The sequence below is a fragment of the Salmo trutta genome, unplaced genomic scaffold, assembly GCF_901001165.1.
Source record: "Salmo trutta unplaced genomic scaffold, fSalTru1.1, whole genome shotgun sequence".
In the NCBI taxonomy this organism is placed as follows: domain Eukaryota; kingdom Metazoa; phylum Chordata; class Actinopteri; order Salmoniformes; family Salmonidae; genus Salmo; species Salmo trutta.
The window spans coordinates 10,912,530-10,934,394 of record NW_021822911.1 but is presented as its reverse complement, the minus strand read 5'-3'; the positions used below and the strand labels follow the sequence as shown (position 1 = coordinate 10,934,394).

The 21,865-nt window shown below is 41.8% G+C and overlaps 1 protein-coding gene across 1 annotated transcript; it reads right to left on the bottom strand.

Annotated features, from left to right (window-relative positions):
- Positions 1–1,956: 1,956 nt before the first annotated feature.
- Positions 1,957–19,358, bottom strand: LOC115186461 (NACHT, LRR and PYD domains-containing protein 12-like; the record flags this gene model as incomplete). The annotated part of the gene is made up of 9 exons (XM_029746085.1): positions 1,957–2,130; positions 4,235–4,305; positions 4,715–4,761; positions 6,126–6,299; positions 10,738–10,911; positions 11,750–11,923; positions 12,763–12,936; positions 17,905–18,056; positions 18,456–19,358. Coding segments are annotated over 9 exons (1,920 nt in total), but the record flags the coding sequence as incomplete, so codon positions are not given.
- Positions 19,359–21,865: the final 2,507 nt, after the last annotated feature.

Here is a 21,865-nt window from a genome sequence, read left to right as displayed (position 1 = left end):
TGGTTAGTTCTTCTTGAGAGAACTAACCCAAAATTAGTCCAACTAACCCAAAATTAGTCGAAAGGCTAAGGGATTTTCTAAATAGCTCAGTCTTATCACTCAATATGAGTCAAAATCTGTCACTTCCAGGACTGCTCATTTTGTCAAAAATGAAAAAAGGAAAAAAATAACAACTCACAGCTGTGTTAATAGACCCAACTCAAACATCTGCTATCTTGAAATGTCCAAAAAAGGTATTTAAATGGGCCTACCAGACATCTTCTTGAGAGAAGACAAGGTCAGGGACTCCTGACTGACTTTACTCTCCGTCATGTTGAAATATGACAAAAGCTCTAGGCTGTTTTTAACCACTTCCGGTTGTCACAGGAAGTTCTTACTCAACACACGTTGTCTTTGGGGTAGACATAAACAGAATCCTGAATAAGAAGTCTCTACCTTAATAATTGACTGAATGACACATGGTTGAGTTGAGTAATTTTCACTATCTGCAGGTGGCCATATGACAATAGCTCTAGGCTGTTTTTAACAACTTCCGGTTGTCACAGGAAGCTCTTGCTTCACACACGTTGTCTTTGGGGTAGTCTCAGTCCTGTCTGATGCTGTCTGGTCAGTGAAACAGTCTGTCTCAGTCCTGTCTGATAAGTGAAACAGTTTGTCTCAGTCCTGTCTGGTCAGTGAAACAGTCTGTCTCAGTGCTGTCTGATGCTGTCCGGTCAGTGAAACAGTCTGTCTCAGTCCTGTCTGATGCTGTCTGGACAGTGAAACAGTCTGTCTCAGTCCTGTCTGATGCTGTCTGGTCATAAAGAGTATAACATTGTTGCTGCCCGTAGCGTTGAAGGCAAGGGAAGCCAGTGAGAATTTGGCTTCCTTTGATTGTGTTGGCTGTGCTAGCTGTGTTAGCTGTGCTAGCTGTGTTAGCTGTGTTAGCTGTGCTAGCTGTGTTAGCTGTGTTAGCTGTGCTAGCTGCGCTAGCTGTGCTAGCTGTGCTAGCTGTGTTAGCTGTGCTAGCTGTGCTAATCCAAATTTATGGTTTTAAAAAAGGGCAAAATTAAAGACAGATCGTAACTGTAGGTGCTGAACTCTCTGTGTCGTTTTAAAGCAATAGTCGTTTTGTCGTCCCTAAAACGTCTGAAACATATATTTTGCTTTGACCGTGCTGCAGGTCACCTAACTGTTTGGTTACATGCAATACGCTTTGTGTGGACGTCACCGGACAGCGGTTGCTCTCTGGTTTTGAGATGAAAACAAATGTCTAGTTTAATTTATTCTGCCGCTGTGTCTAGTAGTAGTACCATCAACAGACAGCAGGGGGCAGTAGAACCTGTCTTCACAGTGGAAAGGCAGACACAGTGGATTCATTTGTCTTTAATAAGATCAAACTGAACTAACTGCTATCTTGAAATGTTGAAAAAGTGTTTTTAAATAGGCATCCTATCATTTGAAAATGAGTTGAAAGGCTAAGTGATTCTCCTCCTGACAAGAAGTTGACAGCCTTCAAACATAGTGCAAAAAAAGTGGGCGTGAACATAGAATATTTTTGGGTCAAAAAAAAGAATATACAGCTGTCTTTAATAAGATCAAACTGAACTAACTGCTATCTTGAAATGTTGAAAAAGTGTTTTTAAATAGCTCAATCTTATCACTCAATATGAGTCAAAATCTGTCACTTCCAGGACTGCTCATTTTGTCAAAAATGAAAAAATGAAAAAAATAACAACTCACAGCTGTGTTAATAGACCCAACTCAAACATCTGCCATCTTGAAATGTCCAAAAAAGGTATTTAAATGAGCCTACCAGACATCTTCTTGAGAGAAGACAAGGTCAGGGACATCTTCTTCTGTTGTACATTTTACCATGTTCCCTATAATAAACTGTAACTGTCCTTTTACTAGAACCAATACTATTGACATCTACTGACCGTGATTTATACATACATGTGACCTTTCCTTTCTTCCTTTCCTAGAGTCTTTTCCTTTTTAAGTGACAGACCAGTTTTAGGGGTCTGAATACTTTCTGAATACACTGTATACCAGTATATTAGACTCTCTCTCTCTCTCGATGCAGTGATGTTGTTTTCATCACTTCTGGTTTAACACTGCAATCAAGTGGTGATTGTCCAAACTGCACCCCTGTTAAGATATAAAAAAACGAGAGAGATTGGGGGAGAGAGCAGAGAGAGAGAGCGAGCAGAGACAGCAGAGAGAGAGCAGAGAGAGAGCAGGGAAAGCAGAGAGAGAGAAGAGAACACAGAGAGAGAGAAGACAGGGTGCAGAGAGCAGAGCAGAGAACGTATAGAGAGATACAGAGCAGAGAGCAGAGGGAATGAAAAAAGAGAGAACAGAGAGAAGAGAGAGCGAGTGAGAAGAGAGGGGAGACACCTTGCATTACAACACTCTGTTGCTATAGTGACTCTGCATCACAACACTCTGTTGCTATAGTGACTCTGCATCACAACACTCTGTTGCTATAGTGACCCTGCATCACAACACTCTGTTGCTATAGTGACCCTGCATCACAACACTCTGTTGCTATAGTAACCCTGCATCACAACACTCTTGTTGTACATATTGTTTAATTTAATTTCACATATTTAATTGTTTTGTATTTCATTTCATATTTGTTTCATGTAACCAGTCGCAGGTTAACATCAACCTGACAGAGACAATGTAAAATCCATAACTAAACTGTTTTCACAATTAACAATTAACGTCTTTTCTTGTTTTAAGTATGTTTTATTATGAAAAGTACAATATATCCATGTATACTTGTACAACTATGGAGCGTATGTCCACATATAATTATACAATTTGCTATTCAACATAAAAGACAACAAATGATCACATTGGTATTTTAACGGTATTATTGTAAGAGGTCCTGGGTCAAGGTCCTCACAATTATAGGAAGACGCGCGCGTGTGTGTGTGTGTGTGTGTGTGAGAGTGTGTCCAGTGAGTGTGTGTGTGAGAGTGTGCCCTGTGTGTGTGTGTGTGTGTGTGTGTCCAGTGTGTTTGTTTGTCCAGTGTGTGTGTGTGTTTGTTTGTCCAATGTGTGTGTGTTTGTCTGGTGTGTGTCCAGTGTGTGTGTGTGTGTGTGTCCAGTGTGTGTGTGTGTCCAGTGTGTGTGTGTGTGTGTGTGTTTGTCCAGTGTGTGTGTGTGTGTTTGTCCAGTGTGTGTGTGTTTGTCCAGTGTGTGTGTGTGTGTGTGTGTGTGTGTGTGTTTGTCCAGTGTGTGTATGTGTATCCAGTGTGTGTGTGTCCAGCGTGTGTGTCCAGTGTGTGTGTGTGTGTGTGTGTGTGTCCAGTGTGTGTGTGTGTGTGTGTGTGTGTGTGTGTGTGTGTGTGTGTGTGTGTGTTTGTCCAGTGTTTGTGTGTGTGTGTTTGTCCAGTGTGTGTGTGTGTGTGTGTTTGTCCAGTGTGTGTGTGTGTGTGTGTGTGTTTGTCCAGTGTGTGTGTGTGTTTGTCCAGTGTGTGTATGTGTATCCAGTGTGTGTGTGTCCAGCGTGTGTGTCCAGTGTGTGTGTGTGTGTGTGTGTGTGTATCCAGTGTGTGAGTCCAGTGTGTGTGTATGACTTGTGTGTGTGTCCAGTGTGTGTCTGTGTCCAGTGTGTGTGTGTGTCCAGTCTGTGTGTGTGTCCAGTGTGTGTGTATTTGTCCAGTGTGTGTGTGTGTGTGAGAGTACAGCGTGTGTGTGTGTGTGTGTGTGTGTGAGTCCAGTTGTTTGTGTCCAGTGTATATATGTGTGTGTGTGTGTGTGTGTGTGTGTGTGTGTCAGGTTATTATTTCAGCGACACAGAGTCGCCATCATCCCAAACCCAAAACCCTGGATAGAGGGGCTCAGTGAATGTGGAGGTGAATGTGATCAGGTGGATCAGTGTGTCAGAGGAGGCTCTATAGAAGGACAGAGTGCCGGCTGGCCAGTCCAGATACACTCCTACTCTGTGGGAGCTGGAGGAGGGGACGTCTATGGTAGTGGGATTATTATTATGACAGGCAGAGTATCTGTTGTCAGAGCAGAACAGACTCCAGGACTTGTCATTGTATCCAAGCCAACAGTCCTTATCCCCTCCTCTCCTGCTGATTCCTTTATATGTCACTCCTATACCAGCCACTCTCCCACTCCACTCTACCTCCCAGTAACAGCGCCCAGTCAGACCCTCTCTACACAGCACCTGTTCCCAGTCCTCAAATCTCTCTGGGTGATCAGGATACGGCTGCTCCTCTCTCCTACATGTCACCTTTCTGTTCTCCTCAGACAGAGAGAGGAGTCTGTTTACTGTGTTTAGGTCCAGTGTGAGATCACAGACATCTGATGGATGAAACCAGACACAATATTAGAAATCATCATCATTCACATTAGAATGTTAACTCACTTTTCACTAATTCATTTAATGTAGATGTTTCTAGGTATCAAAAGGAGAAGTTAAGGTAACTTGAGACTTGTTGAATGATCATATGTTATACTGTATGGTAATATAAAACACACTTATTCACATTAATTACACACACACACACACACACACACACACACACACACACACACACAGACAAACACATTGTCATATCAACTCTTTGTAAACTTTGGTTTAACTGATTTCTGTTTCTGTAGAACTACAGATGATATTTAATATGACCAAGTCAGTAATGATGGTGGTCTTTGACTTAACTTGAATTAAGACTTATTCTTAGTCATATTCTTCACAGCAGTCAACACTCACATTTTCTAAGTCCAGGTTTCATTCTGTTCTCTCCACCATGTTCCACACTGTAGCGGTAAGCAGAAAAACAGACAGTCATTGAGGGATACACCTGAACTCACACACACACACACACACACACACACACACACACACACACACACACACACACACACACACACACACACACACACACACACACACACAGGACACAAACAAACACTCAACAAAAACACACACACAGGACACACACACTGGACACACACACACACACACACACACACACACACACTGGACACACACTGGACACACACTGGACACACACACACACTGGACACACACACACTTGACAAAAACACACACTGGAAACACACACACTTACACACACACACACACACACACACACACAGGACACAAACACGCACTGGACACATGGTCATTGTGAAGAACGTGTCAAGTGTGTGTGTGTCTGGGTGTGTGTGTGTGTGTCCTGTGTGTGTGTGTTTGTCCAGTGTGTGTGTGAGTGTGTGTCCAGTGTGTGTGTCCAGTGTGTGTGTGTCCAGTGTGTGTGTGTGTGTCCAGTGTGTTGTGTATGTGTCCAGTGTGTGTGTGAGTCCAGTGTGTGCGTCAAGTTTGTGTGTGTGTGTGTGTTGTGTATGTGTCCAGTGTGTGCGTCAAGTTTGTGTGTCCAGTGTGTGCGTGTCCTGTGTGTCCTGTGTGTGTGTTCAGTGTGTGTGTGTGTCCAGTGTGTTTGTGAGTGTGTGTGTGTGGTCAGTGTGTGTGTGTCCTGTGTGTCCTGTGTGTCCAGTGTGTGTGTGTGTGTGTGTGTGTGTGTGTGTGTGTGTGTGAGTTCAGTGTGTGTGTGTGTCCTGTGTGTCCTGTGTGTCCAGTGTGTGTTAGTGTGTGTGTGTGTGTGTGTGTGTGTGTGTGTGAGAGAGTTCAGTGTGTGTGTCCTGTGTGTGTGTGTGTGTGTCCTGTGTGTGTGTGTCCTGTGTGTGTGTGTGTGTCCTGTGTGTGTGTGTGTGTGTGTCCTGTGTGTGTGTGTCCTGTGTGTGCGTGTCCTGTGTGTGTGTGTCCTGTGTGTGCGTGTCCTGTGTGGGTGTGTATTTGTCCTGTGTGTGTGTGTGTGTTTCACACTGGACACACTGATACACAAACAAGACAATAACACACACAAGACACACTCACGCACACACACACTGGACACTCATACACTGGACACACACACACACACTCACGCACACACACACTGGACACACACAGGACACACACTCACGCACACACACACAGGACACACACACACAGGACACACACACACAGGACACACAGTCAGCATATAACTTTGTCCAAGTGGTGGTCAGAATGTTTGTCTTAACTAGCCTGAAAAGTCAAACATGTCTGATATGAACATTGACATAAACCCTCTACATACTTGAGTTTCTCCAGTCTGCAGTGTGGATCCTCCAGTCCAGCAGAGAGCAGTCTGACTCCTGAGTCTCCTGGGTGATTGTAGCTCAGGTCCAGCTCTCTCAGGTGTGAGGGGTTTGACCTCAGAGCTGAGACCAGAGAAGGACAGCCTTCCTCTGTGACTAGACAGCCTGACAGCCTGCAAAGAGTCAAATCATATTAAAATCACACTGCTATTCTCTGGTGGTGAAAATAGTGGCTACATAATTTTTTCAAAATGTTGAAAAATGGTTAGTATTTGGTCCCATATTTTTTGAACACAAGTGATGCCATGAATGAATCATGAATAATAATGAGTGAGATTTACAGAGGATACAACAAAACATGCTAACCTCTCCATTACCTATAACAGAGGCTACAACAAAACATGCTAACCTCTCACCATTACCAATAACAGAGGCTACAACAAAACATGCTAACCTCTCACCATTACCAATAACAGAGGATACAACAAAACATGCTAATCTCTCACCATTACCAATAACAGAGGCTACAACAACACATGCTAACCTCTCACCATTACCAATAACAGAGGCTACAACAAAACATGCTAACCTCTCACCATTACCAATAACAGAGGCTACAACAAAACATGCTAACCTCTCACCATTACCAATAACAGAGGCTACAACAAAACATGCTAACCTCTCACCATTACCAATAACAGAGGATACAACAAAACATGCTAACCTCTCACCATTACCAATAACAGAGGCTACAACAAAACATGCTAACCTCTCACCATTACCAATAACAGAGACTACAACAAAACATGCTAACCTCTCACCATTACCAATAACAGAGGCTACAACAAAACATGCTAACCTCTCACCATTACCAATAACAGAGGCTACAACAAAACACGCTAACCTCTCACCATTACCAATAACAGAGGCTACAACAAAACATGCTAACCTCTCACCATTACCAATAACAGAGGCTCATTCCTCATTATTCACAATTAATTCCTGATTATTCATTATCATGGTAGCATCCACATGAATGTAGAAGTGTTCAGAAACATCTTCTATTCTTACTGACAATATAAGTGAAGTGACTCCAAAATGACAGGACATTATTCACCATTCAGTTTCTATTAGGAAAAACATAATCTAAAACACAACCAAGACAAACTGGAAATGTATTCAACAAGTTAGTAGAATCACAAGCTTGATGTAATCATTGCAGGCATGGAATATTGGACCAAACACTAAACTTTTGACTATATTAATTTGTGCAAATAATGAAGACTTCTTCAAATGGGAGAACAAAACTCAGCAAAAAAAGAAACGTCCTCTCACTGTCATTTGCGTTTATTTTCAGAAAACTTAACATGTGTAAATATTTGTATGAACATAACAAGATTCAACAATTGAGACATAAACTGAACAAGTTCCACAGACATGTGACTAACAGAAATGGAATAATGTATCCCTGAACAAAGGGGGGTCAAAATCAAAAGTAACAGTCAGTATCTGGTGTGGCCACCAGCTGCATCAAGAACTGCAGTGCATCTCTTCCTCATGGACTGCACCAGATTTGCCAGTTCTTGATGTGAGATGTTACCCCACTCTTCCACCAAGGCACCTGCAAGTTCCTGGACATTTTTTGGGGGAATGGCCCTAGCCCTCACCCTCCGATCCAACAGGTCCCAGATGTGCTCAATGGGATTGAGATCCGGGCTCTTCGCTGGCCATGGCAGAACACTGACATTCCTGTCTTGCAGGAAATCATGCATAGAACAAGCAGTATGGCTGGTGGCATTGTCATGCTGGAGGGTCATGTCAGGATGAGCCTGCAGGAAGGGTACCACATGAGGGAGGAGGATGTCTTCCCTGTAACGCACAGCGTTGAGATTGCCTGCAATGACAACAAGCTCAGTCCGATGATACTGTGACACACCGCCCCAGACCATGACGGACCCTCCATCTCCAAATCGATCCCGCTCCAGAGTACAGGCCTCGGTGTAACGCTCATTCCTTCGACGATAAACGCAAATCCGACCATCACCCCTGGTGAGCCGAAACCTCGACTCATCAGTGAAGAGCACTTTTTGCCAGTCCTGTCTGGTCCAGCGACGGTGGGTTTGTGCCCATAGGCGACGTTAATGCCGGTGATGTCTGGTGAGGACCTGCCTTACAACAGGCCTACAAGCCCTCAGCCCAGCCTCTCTCAGCCTATTGAGGACAGTCTGAGCACTGGTGGAGGGATTGTGCATTCCTGGTGTAACTCGGGCAGTTGTTGCCATCCTGTACCTGTCCTGCAGGTGTGATGTTCAGATGTACCGATCCTGCGCAGGTGTTGTTACTGCCACTGCAAGGACGAACAGCTGTCCGTCCTGTCTCTCCGTAGCGCTGTCTTAGGCGTCTCATAGAACTGACATTGCAATTTATTGCCCTGGCCACATCTGCAGTCCTCATGCTTCCTTGCAGCATGCCTAATGCACGTTCACACAGATGAGCAGGGACCCTAGGCATCTTTCTTTGGGTGTTTTTCAGAGTCAGTAGAAAGACCTCTTTAGTGTCCTAAGTTTTCATAACTGTGACCTTCATTGCCTACCGTCTGTAAGCTGTTAGTGTCTTAACGACCATTCCACAGGTGCATGTTCATTAATTGTTTATGGTTCATTGAACAAGCATGGGAAACAGTGCTTAAACCCTTTTCAATAAAGATCTGTGAAGTTATTTGGATTTTTAAGAATTATCTTTGAAAGACAGGGTCCTGAAAAAGGGATGTTTCTTTTTTTGCTGAGTTTAGATGCCTAAAGTGCTTTCATATCTAATCGGTAAAAAATACAGTCTTGGCCAAAAGTTTTGAGAATGACACAAATATTAATTTTCACAAAGTCTGCTGCCTCAGTTTGTATGATGGCAATTTGCGTATACTCCACAATGTTATGAAGAGTGATCAGATGAATTGCAAATAATTGCCAAGTTCCTCTTTGCCATGCAAATGAACTGAATCCCCCAAAAACATTTCCACTGCATTTCAGCCTGCCACAAAAGGACCAGCTGACATCATGTCAGTGATTCTCTCGGTAACACAGGTGTGAGTGTTTACGAGGACAAAGCTGGAGTTCACTCTGTCATGCTGATTGAGTTCGAATATCAGACTGGAAGCTTCAAAAGGAGGGTGGTGCTTGGAATCATTGTTCTTCCGCTGTCAAACATGGTTACCTGCAAGGAAACACGTGTCGTCATCATTGCTTTGCACAAAAAGGGCTTCACAGGCAAGGATATTGCTGCCAGTAAGATTGCACCTAAATCAACCATTTATCGGATCATCAAGAACTTCAAGGAGAGCGGTTCAATTGTTGTGAAGAAGGCTTCAGGGCGCCCAAGAAAGTCCAGCAAATGCCAGGACCGTCTCCTAAAGTTGATTCAGCTGCGGGAACGGGGCACCACCAGTACAGAGCTTGCTCAGGAATGGCAGCAGGCAGGTGTGAGTGCATCTGCACGCACAGTGAGGCGAAGACTTTTGGAGGATGGCCTGGTGTCAAGGAGGGCAGCAAAGAAGCCACTTCTCTCCAGGAAAAACATCAGGGACAGACTGATATTCTGAAAAAGGTACAGGGATTGGATTGCTGAAGACTGGGGTAAAGTCATTTTCTCTGATGAATCCCCTTTCCGATTGTTTGGGGCATCCGGAAAAAAGCTTGTCCGGAGAAGGCAAGGTGAGCGCTACCATCAGTCCTGTGTCATGCCAACAGTAAAGCATCCTGAGACCATTCATGTGTGGGGTTGCTTCTCAGCCAAGGGAGTGGGCTAACTCACAATTTTGCCTAAGAACACAGCCATGAATAAAGAATGGTACCAACACATCCTCCGAGAGCAACTTCTCCCAACCAGTCCGGAACAGTTTGGTGACGAGCAATGCCTTTTCCAGCATGATGGAGCACCTTGCCATAAGGCAAAAGTGATAACTAAGTGGCTCTGGGAACAAAACATCGATATTTTGGATCCATGGCCAGGAAACTCACCAGACCTTAATCCCATTGAGAACTTGTGGTCAATCCTCAAGAGGCAGGTGGACAAACAAAAACCCACAAATTCCGACAAACTCCAAGCATTGATTATGCAAGAACGGGCAGCCATCAGTAAGGATGTGGCCCAGAAGTTAATTGACAGCATGCCAGGGCGGATTGCAGAGGTCTTGAAAAAGAAGGTTCAACACTGCAAATATTGACTCTTTGCTTCAACTTCATGTAATTGTCATTAAAAGCCTTTGACACTTATGAAATGCTTGTAATTATACTTCAGTATTCCATAGTAACATCTGACAAAAATATCTAAAGACACTGAAGCAGTAGACTTGTGAAAATTAATATTTGTGTCATTCTCAAAACTTTTGGCCACGACTGTATATGTATTAATACCTTTAAATAAAAGGTGACATTCTGGACTGTCACCTAATATGAAACATTCGATCTCAAATCCAAAATGCTGGAGCATAGCAACACATTTTAAACTGTAAGCTTCACTGTCCAAACATATATGGTGTGGACTATGTGTGCCTGGTAAACACATGTGGATCTGGTGAACAGTTATCACTTGTTGACCAACTACAGGAAAACTGACCTCAGAGTCTCCAGTCTGCAGTGGGGATCCTCCAGTCCAGCAGAGAGCAGCTTCACTCCTGAATCCTTCAGGTCATTGTAGCTCAGGTCCAGCTCTCTCAGGTGTGAGGGGTTTGACCTCAGAGCTGAGGCCAGAGAAGCACAGCCTTCCTCTGTGACTAGACAGCCTGACAGCCTGCAAAGAGTCAAATTATATTAAAACCACACTGCTATTCTTTGGTGGTGAAAATAGTAGCAGTATATTTTTGTCAACATATTCAGATACATCAGTCTCCTGAAACCTGCCATATCTATTCATCAATGAATGTATCATTATTAGAAATGACAAAATATCAAAGATTTGCCTGCAGATAGAAACATGTATAATACAAATATTTGAGTAGACTGACCAGACCAGTTTAAATGCAGTATCAGTCAAAAGACAGACAGTGAGGTATCAGATTTAGATTGTATTGAGTATACAGTCCACACCATATCTATTTTGACAGTGAAGATAACATTTTAAATGTGTCTCTAAACTCCAACATTTTGGATTTCAGATCAAATGTTTCATATGAGGTGACAGTATATAATGTCACCTTTTATTTGAGGATATTTTAATACATATCTGTTTCACCATTTAGACAAATGAAAGCACTTTATGCATCTAGTCCCCCTATTTAAAGAAGTCATAAGTATTCTGACCAAATCACTCATAGTGTATTAAAGTAGTCAAACGTTTAGTATTTGGTCCCATATTCCTTTAACACAACGACTACATCAAGCTTGTGACTCAAAGTCGTGTGTTGCATTTGCAGTTAGTTTTGGTTGTGTTTTGGGTTATATTTTGCCCAATATTAAAATGGTGGATGTTTTCTGTCTAAGTGAGAAGACACATGCTGGAGCATAGCACCACATTTTAAACTGTAAGCTTCACTGTCCAAACATATATGGTGTGGACTATGTGTGCCTGGTAAACACATGTGGATCTGGTGAACAGTTATCACTTGTTGACCAACTACAGGAAAACTGACCTCAGAGTCTCCAGTCTGCAGTGGGGATCCTCCAGTCCAGCAGAGAGCAGCTTCACTCCTGAATCCTTCAGGTCATTGTAGCTCAGGTCCAGCTCTCTCAGGTGTGAGGGGTTTGACCTCAGAGCTGAGGCCAGAGAAGCACAGCCTTCCTCTGTGACTAGACAGCCTGACAGCCTGCAAAGAGTCAAATTATATTAAAACCACACTGCTATTCTTTGGTGGTGAAAATAGTAGCAGTATATTTTTGTCAACATATTCAGATACATCAGTCTCCTGAAACCTGCCATATCTATTCATCAATGAATGTATCATTATTAGAAATGACAAAATATCAAAGATTTGCCTGCAGATAGAAACATGTATAATACAAATATTTGAGTAGACTGACCAGACCAGTTTAAAAAGCAGTATCAGTCAAAAGACAGACAGTGAGGTATCAGATTTAGATTGTATTGAGTATACAGTCCACACCATATCTATTTTGACAGTGAAGATAACATTTTAAATGTGGCTCTATACTCCAACATTTTGGATTTCAGATCAAATGTTTCATATGAGGTGACAGTATATAATGTCACCTTTTATTTGAGGATATTTTCATACATTTCTGTTTCACCATTTAGACAAATGAAAGCACTTTATGTAGCTAGTCCCCCCATTTGAAGAAGTCATAAGTATTCTGACCAAATCACTCATAGTGTATTAAAGTAGTCAAACGTTTAGTATTTGGTCCCATATTCCTTTAACACAACGACTACATCAAGCTTGTGACTCAAAGTCGTGTGTTGCATTTGCAGTTAGTTTTGGTTGTGTTTTGGGTTATATTTTGCCCAATATTAAAATGGTGGATGTTTTCTGTCTAAGTGAGAAGACACATGCTGGAGCATAGCACCACATTTTAAACTGTAAGCTTCACTGTCCAAACATATATGGTGTGGACTATGTGTGCCTGGTAAACACATGTGGATCTGGTGAACAGTTATCACTTGTTGACCAACTACAGGAAAACTGACCTCAGAGTCTCCAGTCTGCAGTGGGGATCCTCCAGTCCAGCAGAGAGCAGCTTCACTCCTGAATCCTTCAGGTCATTGTAGCTCAGGTCCAGCTCTCTCAGGTGTGAGGGGTTTGACCTCAGAGCTGAGGCCAGAGAAGCACAGCCTTCCTCTGTGACTAGACAGCCTGACAGCCTGCAAAGAGTCAAATTATATTAAAACCACACTGCTATTCTTTGGTGGTGAAAATAGTAGCAGTATATTTTTGTCAACATATTCAGATACATCAGTCTCCTGAAACCTGCCATATCTATTCATCAATGAATGTATCATTATTAGAAATGACAAAATATCAAAGATTTGCCTGCAGATAGAAACATGTATAATACAAATATTTGAGTAGACTGACCAGACCAGTTTAAAAAGCAGTATCAGTCAAAAGACAGACAGTGAGGTATCAGATTTAGATTGTATTGAGTATACAGTCCACACCATATCTATTTTGACAGTGAAGATAACATTTTAAATGTGGCTCTATACTCCAACATTTTGGATTTCAGATCAAATGTTTCATATGAGGTGACAGTATATAATGTCACCTTTTATTAGAGGATATTTTCATACATTTCTGTTTCACCATTTAGACAAATGAAAGCACTTTATGTAGATAGTCCCCCCATTTGAAGAAGTCATAAGTATTCTGACCAAATCACTCATAGTGTATTAAAATAGTCAAACGTTTAGTATTTGGTCCCATATTCCTTTAACACAACGACTACATCAAGCTTGTGACTCAAAGTCGTGTGTTGCATTTGCAGTTTGTTTTGGTTGTGTTTTGGGTTATATTTTGCCCAATATTAAAATGGTGGCTGTTTTCTGTCTAAGTGAGAAGACACATGCTGGAGCATAGCACCAAATTTAAAACTTTAAGATTCACTGTCCAAACACATATGGTGTGGACTATGTGTGTCTGGTAAACACATGTGGATCTGGTGAACAGTTATCGCTTGTTGACCAACTACAGGAATACTGACCTCAGAGTCTCCAGTTTACAGTGTGGATCCTCCAGTCCAGCAAAGAGCAGCTCCACTCCTGAATCCTTCAGGTCATTGTTACTCAGGTCCAGCTCTCTCAGGTGTGAGGGGGTTGACTCCAGAGCTGAGACCAGAGAAGCAAAGCCTTCCTCTGTGACTAGACAGCCTGACAGCCTGCAAAGAGTCAAATCATATTAAAATCACACTGCTATTCTTTGGTGGTGAAAATAGTGGCAGTATATTTTTTCAACATATGAAACCTTCCATATCTATTCGTAAATTAATATATCATCATTAAAAATGACAAATTATCAAAGTATTGCCTGCAGATAGAAACATGTATAATCCAAATATTTGAGTAGACTGACCAGACCAGTTTAAAAGCAGTATCAGTCAAAAGACAGACAGTGAGGTATCAGATTTAGATTGTATTGAGTATACAGTCCACACTATATATTTTTTGACAGTGAAGATAACATTTTAAATGTGGCTCTATACTCCAACATTTTGGATTTGAGATCAAATGTTTCATATGAGGTGACAGTATATAATGTCACCTTTTATTTGAGGATATTTTCATACATTTCTGTTTCACCATTTAGAAATGAAAGCACTTTATGTATCTAGTCCCCCTATTTGAAGAAGTCATAAGTATTCTCACCAATTTACTTATAGTGTATTAAAGTAGTCAAAAGTTTAGTAATTGGTCGTAAACTCGTTGGTTGCATTTGCAGTTTGTTTTGGTTGTGTTTTGCCCAATAATAAAATGGTGGATGATGACTGGATTAATATAATATATATATAATAATATACTGTCTAAGTGAGTACGATAAACCGCAACTTTTTTCCCACACTTTTTGAACCTCGCGTCTTAAACAATGACGCGGCTAATATATGGAATTTTCCCGCTTTCAAATTTTTGTTACAAGCCGTGTTTCGTTAAAGCCTGTGTAAATTTCATTTGTTTCAATGTACCGGTAGGCACCTGCGGCTTATTTATGTTCAAAATAATACTTTTTAAAAAATTCAGTGGGTGCGGCTTATATTCAGGTGCGCTTAAAAGTCCGGAAATTACGGTAGATAACATGTTTCTAAACACTAATAAATGAATCCTGATGATGCCATGATTAAGAAAAATCATGAATGAATCATCAATAATAATGAGTGAGAAAGTTACCGAGGTTACAACAAAACATGCTAACCTCTCACCATTACCAATGACAGAGTCTACAACAAAACATGCTAACCTCTCACCATCACCAATAACAGAGGCTACAACAAAACATGCTAACCTCTCACCATTACAAATAACAGAGGCTACAACAAAACATGCTAACCTCTCACCATTACCAATAACAGAGGCTACAACAAAACATGCTAACCTCTCACCATTACCAATAACAGAGGCTACAACAAAACATGCTAACCTCTCACCATTACCAATAACAGAGGCTACAACAAAACATGCTAACCTCTCACCATTACCAATAACAGAGGCTACAACAAAACATGCTAACCTCTCACCATTACCAATAACAGAGGCTACAACAAAACATGCTAACCTCTCACCATTACCAATAACAGAGGCTACAACAAAACATGCTAACCTCTCACCATTACCAATAACAGAGGCTACAACAAAACAGGCTAACATCTCACCATTACCAATAACAGAGGCTACAACAAAACATGCTAACCTCTCACCATTACTAATAACAGAGGCTACAACAAAACATGCTAATCTCTCACCATTACCAATAACAGAGGCTACAACAAAACATGCTAACCTCTCACCATTACCAATAACAGAGACTACAACAAAACATGCTAACCTCTCACCATTACCAATAACAGAGGGGGTCTGATCTTTGTGTGTCTGTAACTTTCTCATTCATCATCATTCATGATTAATTCATGATTATTCATAATCATGGTAGCATCCACATGAATGTAGAAGTGTTCAGAAACATCTTCTATTCTTACTGAGAATACAAGTAAAGTGACTCCAAAATGACAGGACATTATTCACCATTCAGTTTCTATTAGGAAAAACATAATCTAAAACACAACCAAGACAAACTGGAAATGTATTCAACAAGTTAGTAGAATCACAAGCTTGATGTAATCATTGCAGGCATGGAATACTGGACCCAGCACTAAACTTTTAACAAAATTAATTTGTCCAAATAATTAAGACTTCTTCAAATGGGAGAACTAAACTCAGCAAAAAAAGAAACGTCCTCTCACTGTCATTTGCGTTTATTTTCAGAAAACTTAACATGTGTAAATATTTGTATGAACATAACAACATTCAACAACTGAGACATAAACTGAACAAGTTCCACAGACATGTGACTAACATAAATGGAATAATGTGTCCCTGAATAAAGGGGGGGTCAAAATCAAAAGTAACAGTCAGTATCTGGTGTGTCCACCAGCTGCATTAAGTACTGCAGTGCATCTCCTCCTCATGGACTGCACCAGATTTGCCAGTTCTTGATGTGAGATGTTACCTGACTCTTCCACCAAGGCACCTGGAAGTTCCTGGACATTTTGGGGGGGAATGGCCCAAGCCCAAGGACCAGCTGACATCATGTCAGTGACTCTCTCTGTAACACAGGTGTGAGTGTTTACGAGGACAAAGCTGGAGATCGCTCTGTCATGCTGATTGAGTTTGAATAACAGACTGGAAGCTTCAAAAGGAGGGTGGTGATTGGAATCATTGTTCTTCCTCTGTCAAACATGGTTACCTGCAAGGAAACACGTGCCGTCATCATTGCTTTGCACAAAAAGGGCTTCACAGGCAAGGATATTGCTGCCAGTAAGATTGCACCTAAATCAACCATTTATCGGATGATCAAGAACTTCAAGGAGAGCGGTTCAATTGTTGTGAAGAGGGCTTCAAGGTGCCCAAGAAAGTCCAGCAAACGCCAGGACCGTCTCCTAAAGTTGATTCAGCTGCAGGATCGGGGCACCACCAGTACAGAGCTTGCTCAGGAATGGCAGCAGGCAGGTGTGAGTGCATCTGCACGCACAGTGAGGCGAAGACTTTCGGAGGATGGCCTGGTGTCAAGAAGGGCAGCAAAGAAGCCACTTCTCTCCAGGAAAAACATCAGGGACAGACTGATATTCTGCAAAAGGTACAGGGATTGGATTGCTGAGGACTGGGGTAAAGTCATTTTCTCTGATGAATCCCCTTTACGATTGTTTGGGGCATCCGGATAAAAGCTTGTCCGGAGAAGACAAGGTGAGCGCTACCATCAGTCCTGTGTCATGCCAACAGTAAAGCATCCTGAGACCATTCATGTGTGGGGTTGCTTCTCAGCCAAGGGAGTGGGCTCACTCACAATTTTGTCTAAGAACACAGCCATGAATAAAGAATGGTACCAACACATCCTCCGAGAGCAACTTCTCCCAACGATCCAGGAACATTTTGGTGACGAACAATGCCTTTTCCAGCATAATGGAGCACCTTGCCATAAGGCAAAAGTGATAACTAAGTGGCTCTGGGAACAAAACATTGATATTTTGGGTCCATGGCCAGGAAACTCCCCCAACCTTAATCCCATTGAGAATCCTCAAGAGGCAGGTGGACAAACAAAACCCACAAATTCTGACAAACTCCAAGCATTGATTATGCAAGAATGGGCTGCCATCAGTCAGGATGTGGCCCAGGAGTTAATTGACCGCATGCCAGGGCGGATTGCAGAGGTCTTGAAAAAGAAGGGTCTACACCGCAAATATTGACCCATTGCTTCAACTTCATGTAATTGTCAATAAAAGCCTTTGACACTTATGAAATTATACTTCAGTATTCCATAGTAAGATCTGACAAAAATATCTAAAGACACTGAAACAGCAGACTTTGTGAAAATTAATATTTATGTCATTCTCAAAACTTTTAGCCACGACTGTATATGTATGAATACCCTCAAATAAAAGGTGACATTCTGTACTGTCACCTAATATGAAACATTCGATCTCAAATCCAAAATGCTGGTGCATAGCACCAAATGTAAAACTGTAAGCTTCACTGTCCAAACATATGCTGTGGACTATGTGTGTCTGGTAAACACATGTGGATCTGGTGAACAGTTATCACTTGTTGACCAACTACAGGAATACTGACCTCAGAGTCTCCAGTTTACAGTGGGGATTCCCCAGTACAGCAGAGAGCAGCTCCACTCCTGAATCCTTCATGTCATTGTTACTCAGGTCCAGCTCTCTCAGGTGTGAGGGGTTTGACTTCAGAGCTGAGACCAGAGAAGCACAGCCTTTCTCTGTGACTCCACAGCCTGACAGCCTGACAAAGAGATCATCATGGCTTCACAAACACACTGTTAATTTAACACCAGTAGTGTAGAAGGACAACGTTAGATGAATTTGGTTCTTATTCCCAAACAACACATAGATCAATCTTCTGTCTCCTAGAATTGTATGGTCATATTGTAATACTAGATTCAATATCTGATTCAATATGTTATTCAATATAATATTATATACATATTATAATACATATTTTTCTCTAAACATAATATTTCTTCCTGATGAATACTTCTTATATGTCATTTTATTTACTCACAGAACAGCTCTGGAGGCTTTGACCACTGGCAGCAGCCTCAGAAGACCTTCCTCTGATCTGGAGTATTTCTTCAGGTCAAACACATCCAGCTCCTTTTCTGAAGTCAGCAACACAAAGACCAGAGCTGACCACTGTGCAGGTGACAGGTTGGGTTCTGAGAGACTTCCTGAGCTCAGGTAGCTTTGGATCTCCTCTACTAGAGAATGGTCATTCAGTTCATTCAGACAGTGGAACAGATTGATGCTCCTCTCTGGAGAGGGATTCTCCCTGATCTTCTCCTTGATGTACTTGACTGTTTCTTCATTGCTCTGTGAGCTGCTTCTTGTCTTTGTCAGAAGACCTCGTAAGTGCTTCTGATTGGACTCCAGTGAGAGGCCCAGAAGGAAGCGGAGGAACAGGTCCAGGTTTCCTGTCTCACTTTGTAAGGCTTTATCCACAGCACTCTTGTAGAAAGTAACTTTACGCCTTTGTTTGATCCTCACAGAAAGGTTCCCGGACGTTGATTGCGGTTTGTCCATTAGATTGTCATTGTTGTTGATGAATGAGAGGAAAACATACACAGCAGCCAGAAACTCCTGAATGCTCAGATGAACGAAGCAGTACACCTTGTCTTGGTACAGCCCACATTCCTCTTTAAAGAGCTGTGTGCACAATCCTGAGTACACCGAGGCTTCATTGACATCAATGCCAGCCTCTTTCAGGTCTTCTTCATAGAAAATCAGATTGCCCTTTTCTAGCTGTTGAAAAGCCAGTTTTCCCAGTGACAGAATGCTCTCGTTATTCAAGTGTGGATCTGTCTCTTCTTTCCCAAGATACTTTTCATTCTTCTGTTTGGTATGAAACACCACAAGGTGTGTGTACATCTCAGTCAGAGTCGTGGGCATCTCTTCTCTCTTATGTTTCAGCATGTGTTCGAGGACTGTTGCAGAAATCCAACAGAAGACTGGAATGTGGCACATGATGTGGAGGCTCCTTGATGTCTTTATGTGTGAGATGATTCTGCTGGCCAGGTCCTCATCACTGAATCTCTTTCTGAAGTACTCCTCCTTCTGTGGGTCATTGAACCCTCGTACCTCTGTCACCTGGTCAACACACCCTGAAGGGATCTTATTGGCTGCTGCAGGTCGGGTAGTTATCCAGAGGAGAGCAGAGGGAAGCAGATTTCCCTTGATGAGATTTGTCAGCAGAACATCTACTGAGGTTGACTTTGTGACGTCCCAACAGATCTTGTTCTTCTGGAAGTCTAGGGGCAGTCGGCACTCATCCAGACCATCAAAGATGAACAGAACTTTGTACTTGTTGTAGTTGGAGATTCTTGATTGTTTGGTTTCCATTGAGAAGTGATTGAGAAGTTCAATGAAAGTGTGTTTGTCTCCTTTCATCAAATTCAGCTCCCGAAAAGGGAATGAAAATACAAATTGGACATCCTGATTTGCTTTTCCTTCAGCCCAGTCCAGAATGAACTTCTGCACAGAGACTGTTTTTCCAATGCCAGCGACTCCCTTTGTCAGCACAGTTCTGATACGTTTGTCTTGTCCAGTTAAGGGTTTGAAGATGTCGTTACATTTGATTGCAGTCTCTGGTCTTGCTTGTTTCCTGGTTGTTGTCTCAATCTGTCTCAGCTCATGTTCATTATTGACCTCTCCTGTTCCTCCCTCTGTGATGTAGAGCTCTGTGTAGATCTTATTGAGAAGTGTTGGGTTTCCTTGTTTAGCGATCCCCTCAAATACACATTGAAACTTCTTCTTTAGATTAGATTTGAGTTCACGTTGGCAAATCACAGCAAGCTCATCTGAATGAAGAAATAACACAGAGGATATTAATATTACGTCTGTTTTAATAACTACAGTATTGTAGGACTGTTATAAAGTTTTAAATTATAATCATTTGTTCTCTTAACTGAATGTATTGTCATGACGTTGCCCTCTCTCTGGGAACAGGGAGCACAGTTGACCCCCTCCCCCTTGCACCATCCCCCTACCTACCTCTCCCTACCCAGGCCCTGTCAAGGCGGTCGTAAATTCCAAAGGAAATGTCCTGCCTAACAGGCCCAGTTGAGACTGAGAGGGGTTTCATAGAGAGACAAGGAAATTCTTCCAACTCACAGAATTGGGGAACCAAACGACATTTATGTTCTGGAGAAGGTATAAAAGATCGTTGAAGAATCCAGCTACGAACTGGTCCGCTTGGTACAATTGTGTGATACTGAGAAGAGACAATTAGCCATATTACCCTAATACTGTTTATATAATAGCCTCAGCTATGGGACTTGCATCTAAATGGTTGTATAAAATGTATTAATAAGGATAAAGCTATTTGGAATACGTTGAGATGCTATGTACTGATGTTAATGTGATAGAATGTATTTCTGTTCAACGCTTAAATCAGTCATAGGCACGCCCCCCAGGGACACAGACAGGACCAGGCGTCATGTGACAAGCCTGTTATGTTCACGTATAAAACCCCCACCCTGATTTTCTTTCATGAGACCAGCTTACCTCAGAAGAGAGAGCCAAGGTTTGACCATCCAATTCCTCTACTGAAAGTTAACTATACCACGTGGTTAAACTTTTAAACTATCAAGACTGACAGAATAATAACAAGTCTTTGATATTAATTAATAGTCTGCAGCTAGAAATTATATCATTGAACGCGAAGACCGACGAAACATCCATTCTATAACAACATTAATGAATGTCGCTTTGAAAGATTCATTCTAACTGAGAGAGAGAGAGAACGGGACAAAAACTCTCCAACAAGGGTCCCGACGACACACTGAGTGTAAATATATCTGAATATTTTCCTTGGTGCCCCGATCTCCTAGTAAATTACAGTTAAAAGATTAATCCGTTTAATCGCGTGATAATAATTACAGGGAGTTATTTGATAAACATGTCTTCAAGTTAATGGTGCCCAAAGACACGACAGTATAAATGTGTAAATGTTTTCATAATGCATTACAGACTGGTGTGACTGATTATATTATTATTGGTATTATTGATGGTATTAGTAATGTTCTCTCTCTCTCTCTCTCTCTCTCTCTCTCTCTCTCTCTCTCTGCATGCTGGGAGTGTTTGGTGCATGCTGGGAATTGTTTGAGCAAGGGAGTGCGTGTGTTGTGTAGAGTTAGATATTCAGAACTTTCTTTAGGTTTTCTCTTTCTTGGTGGCATTCTTTGTTTTCTTCTGTGCATGATTAAGGTTATTATTTTTATTTGTTTGTTGTGGTAGAATTAAGTATTTTGTTTTCGTATCGAAATTACCCTGATTTTGGCGGTCACTTCGGCACGGCTTTAGGTGTGTTACTGAAGCTACTGTCACGGTGGAGGAGTTTCTGGTCGCCGTGGGAGAGACGGTATGAGAATGTTGCTTATGTGTCACGGATGAATAAAGCGGTGGTGGTTTTTCTTAAAGAAGAGTGTCTTGTAGATTGTATGGTTGGGCATGGTGTACTTCTTAAAGGAATGTTTATTCAAGTTACGCCGCTTTTTTCTACGTCAACAAGGGTA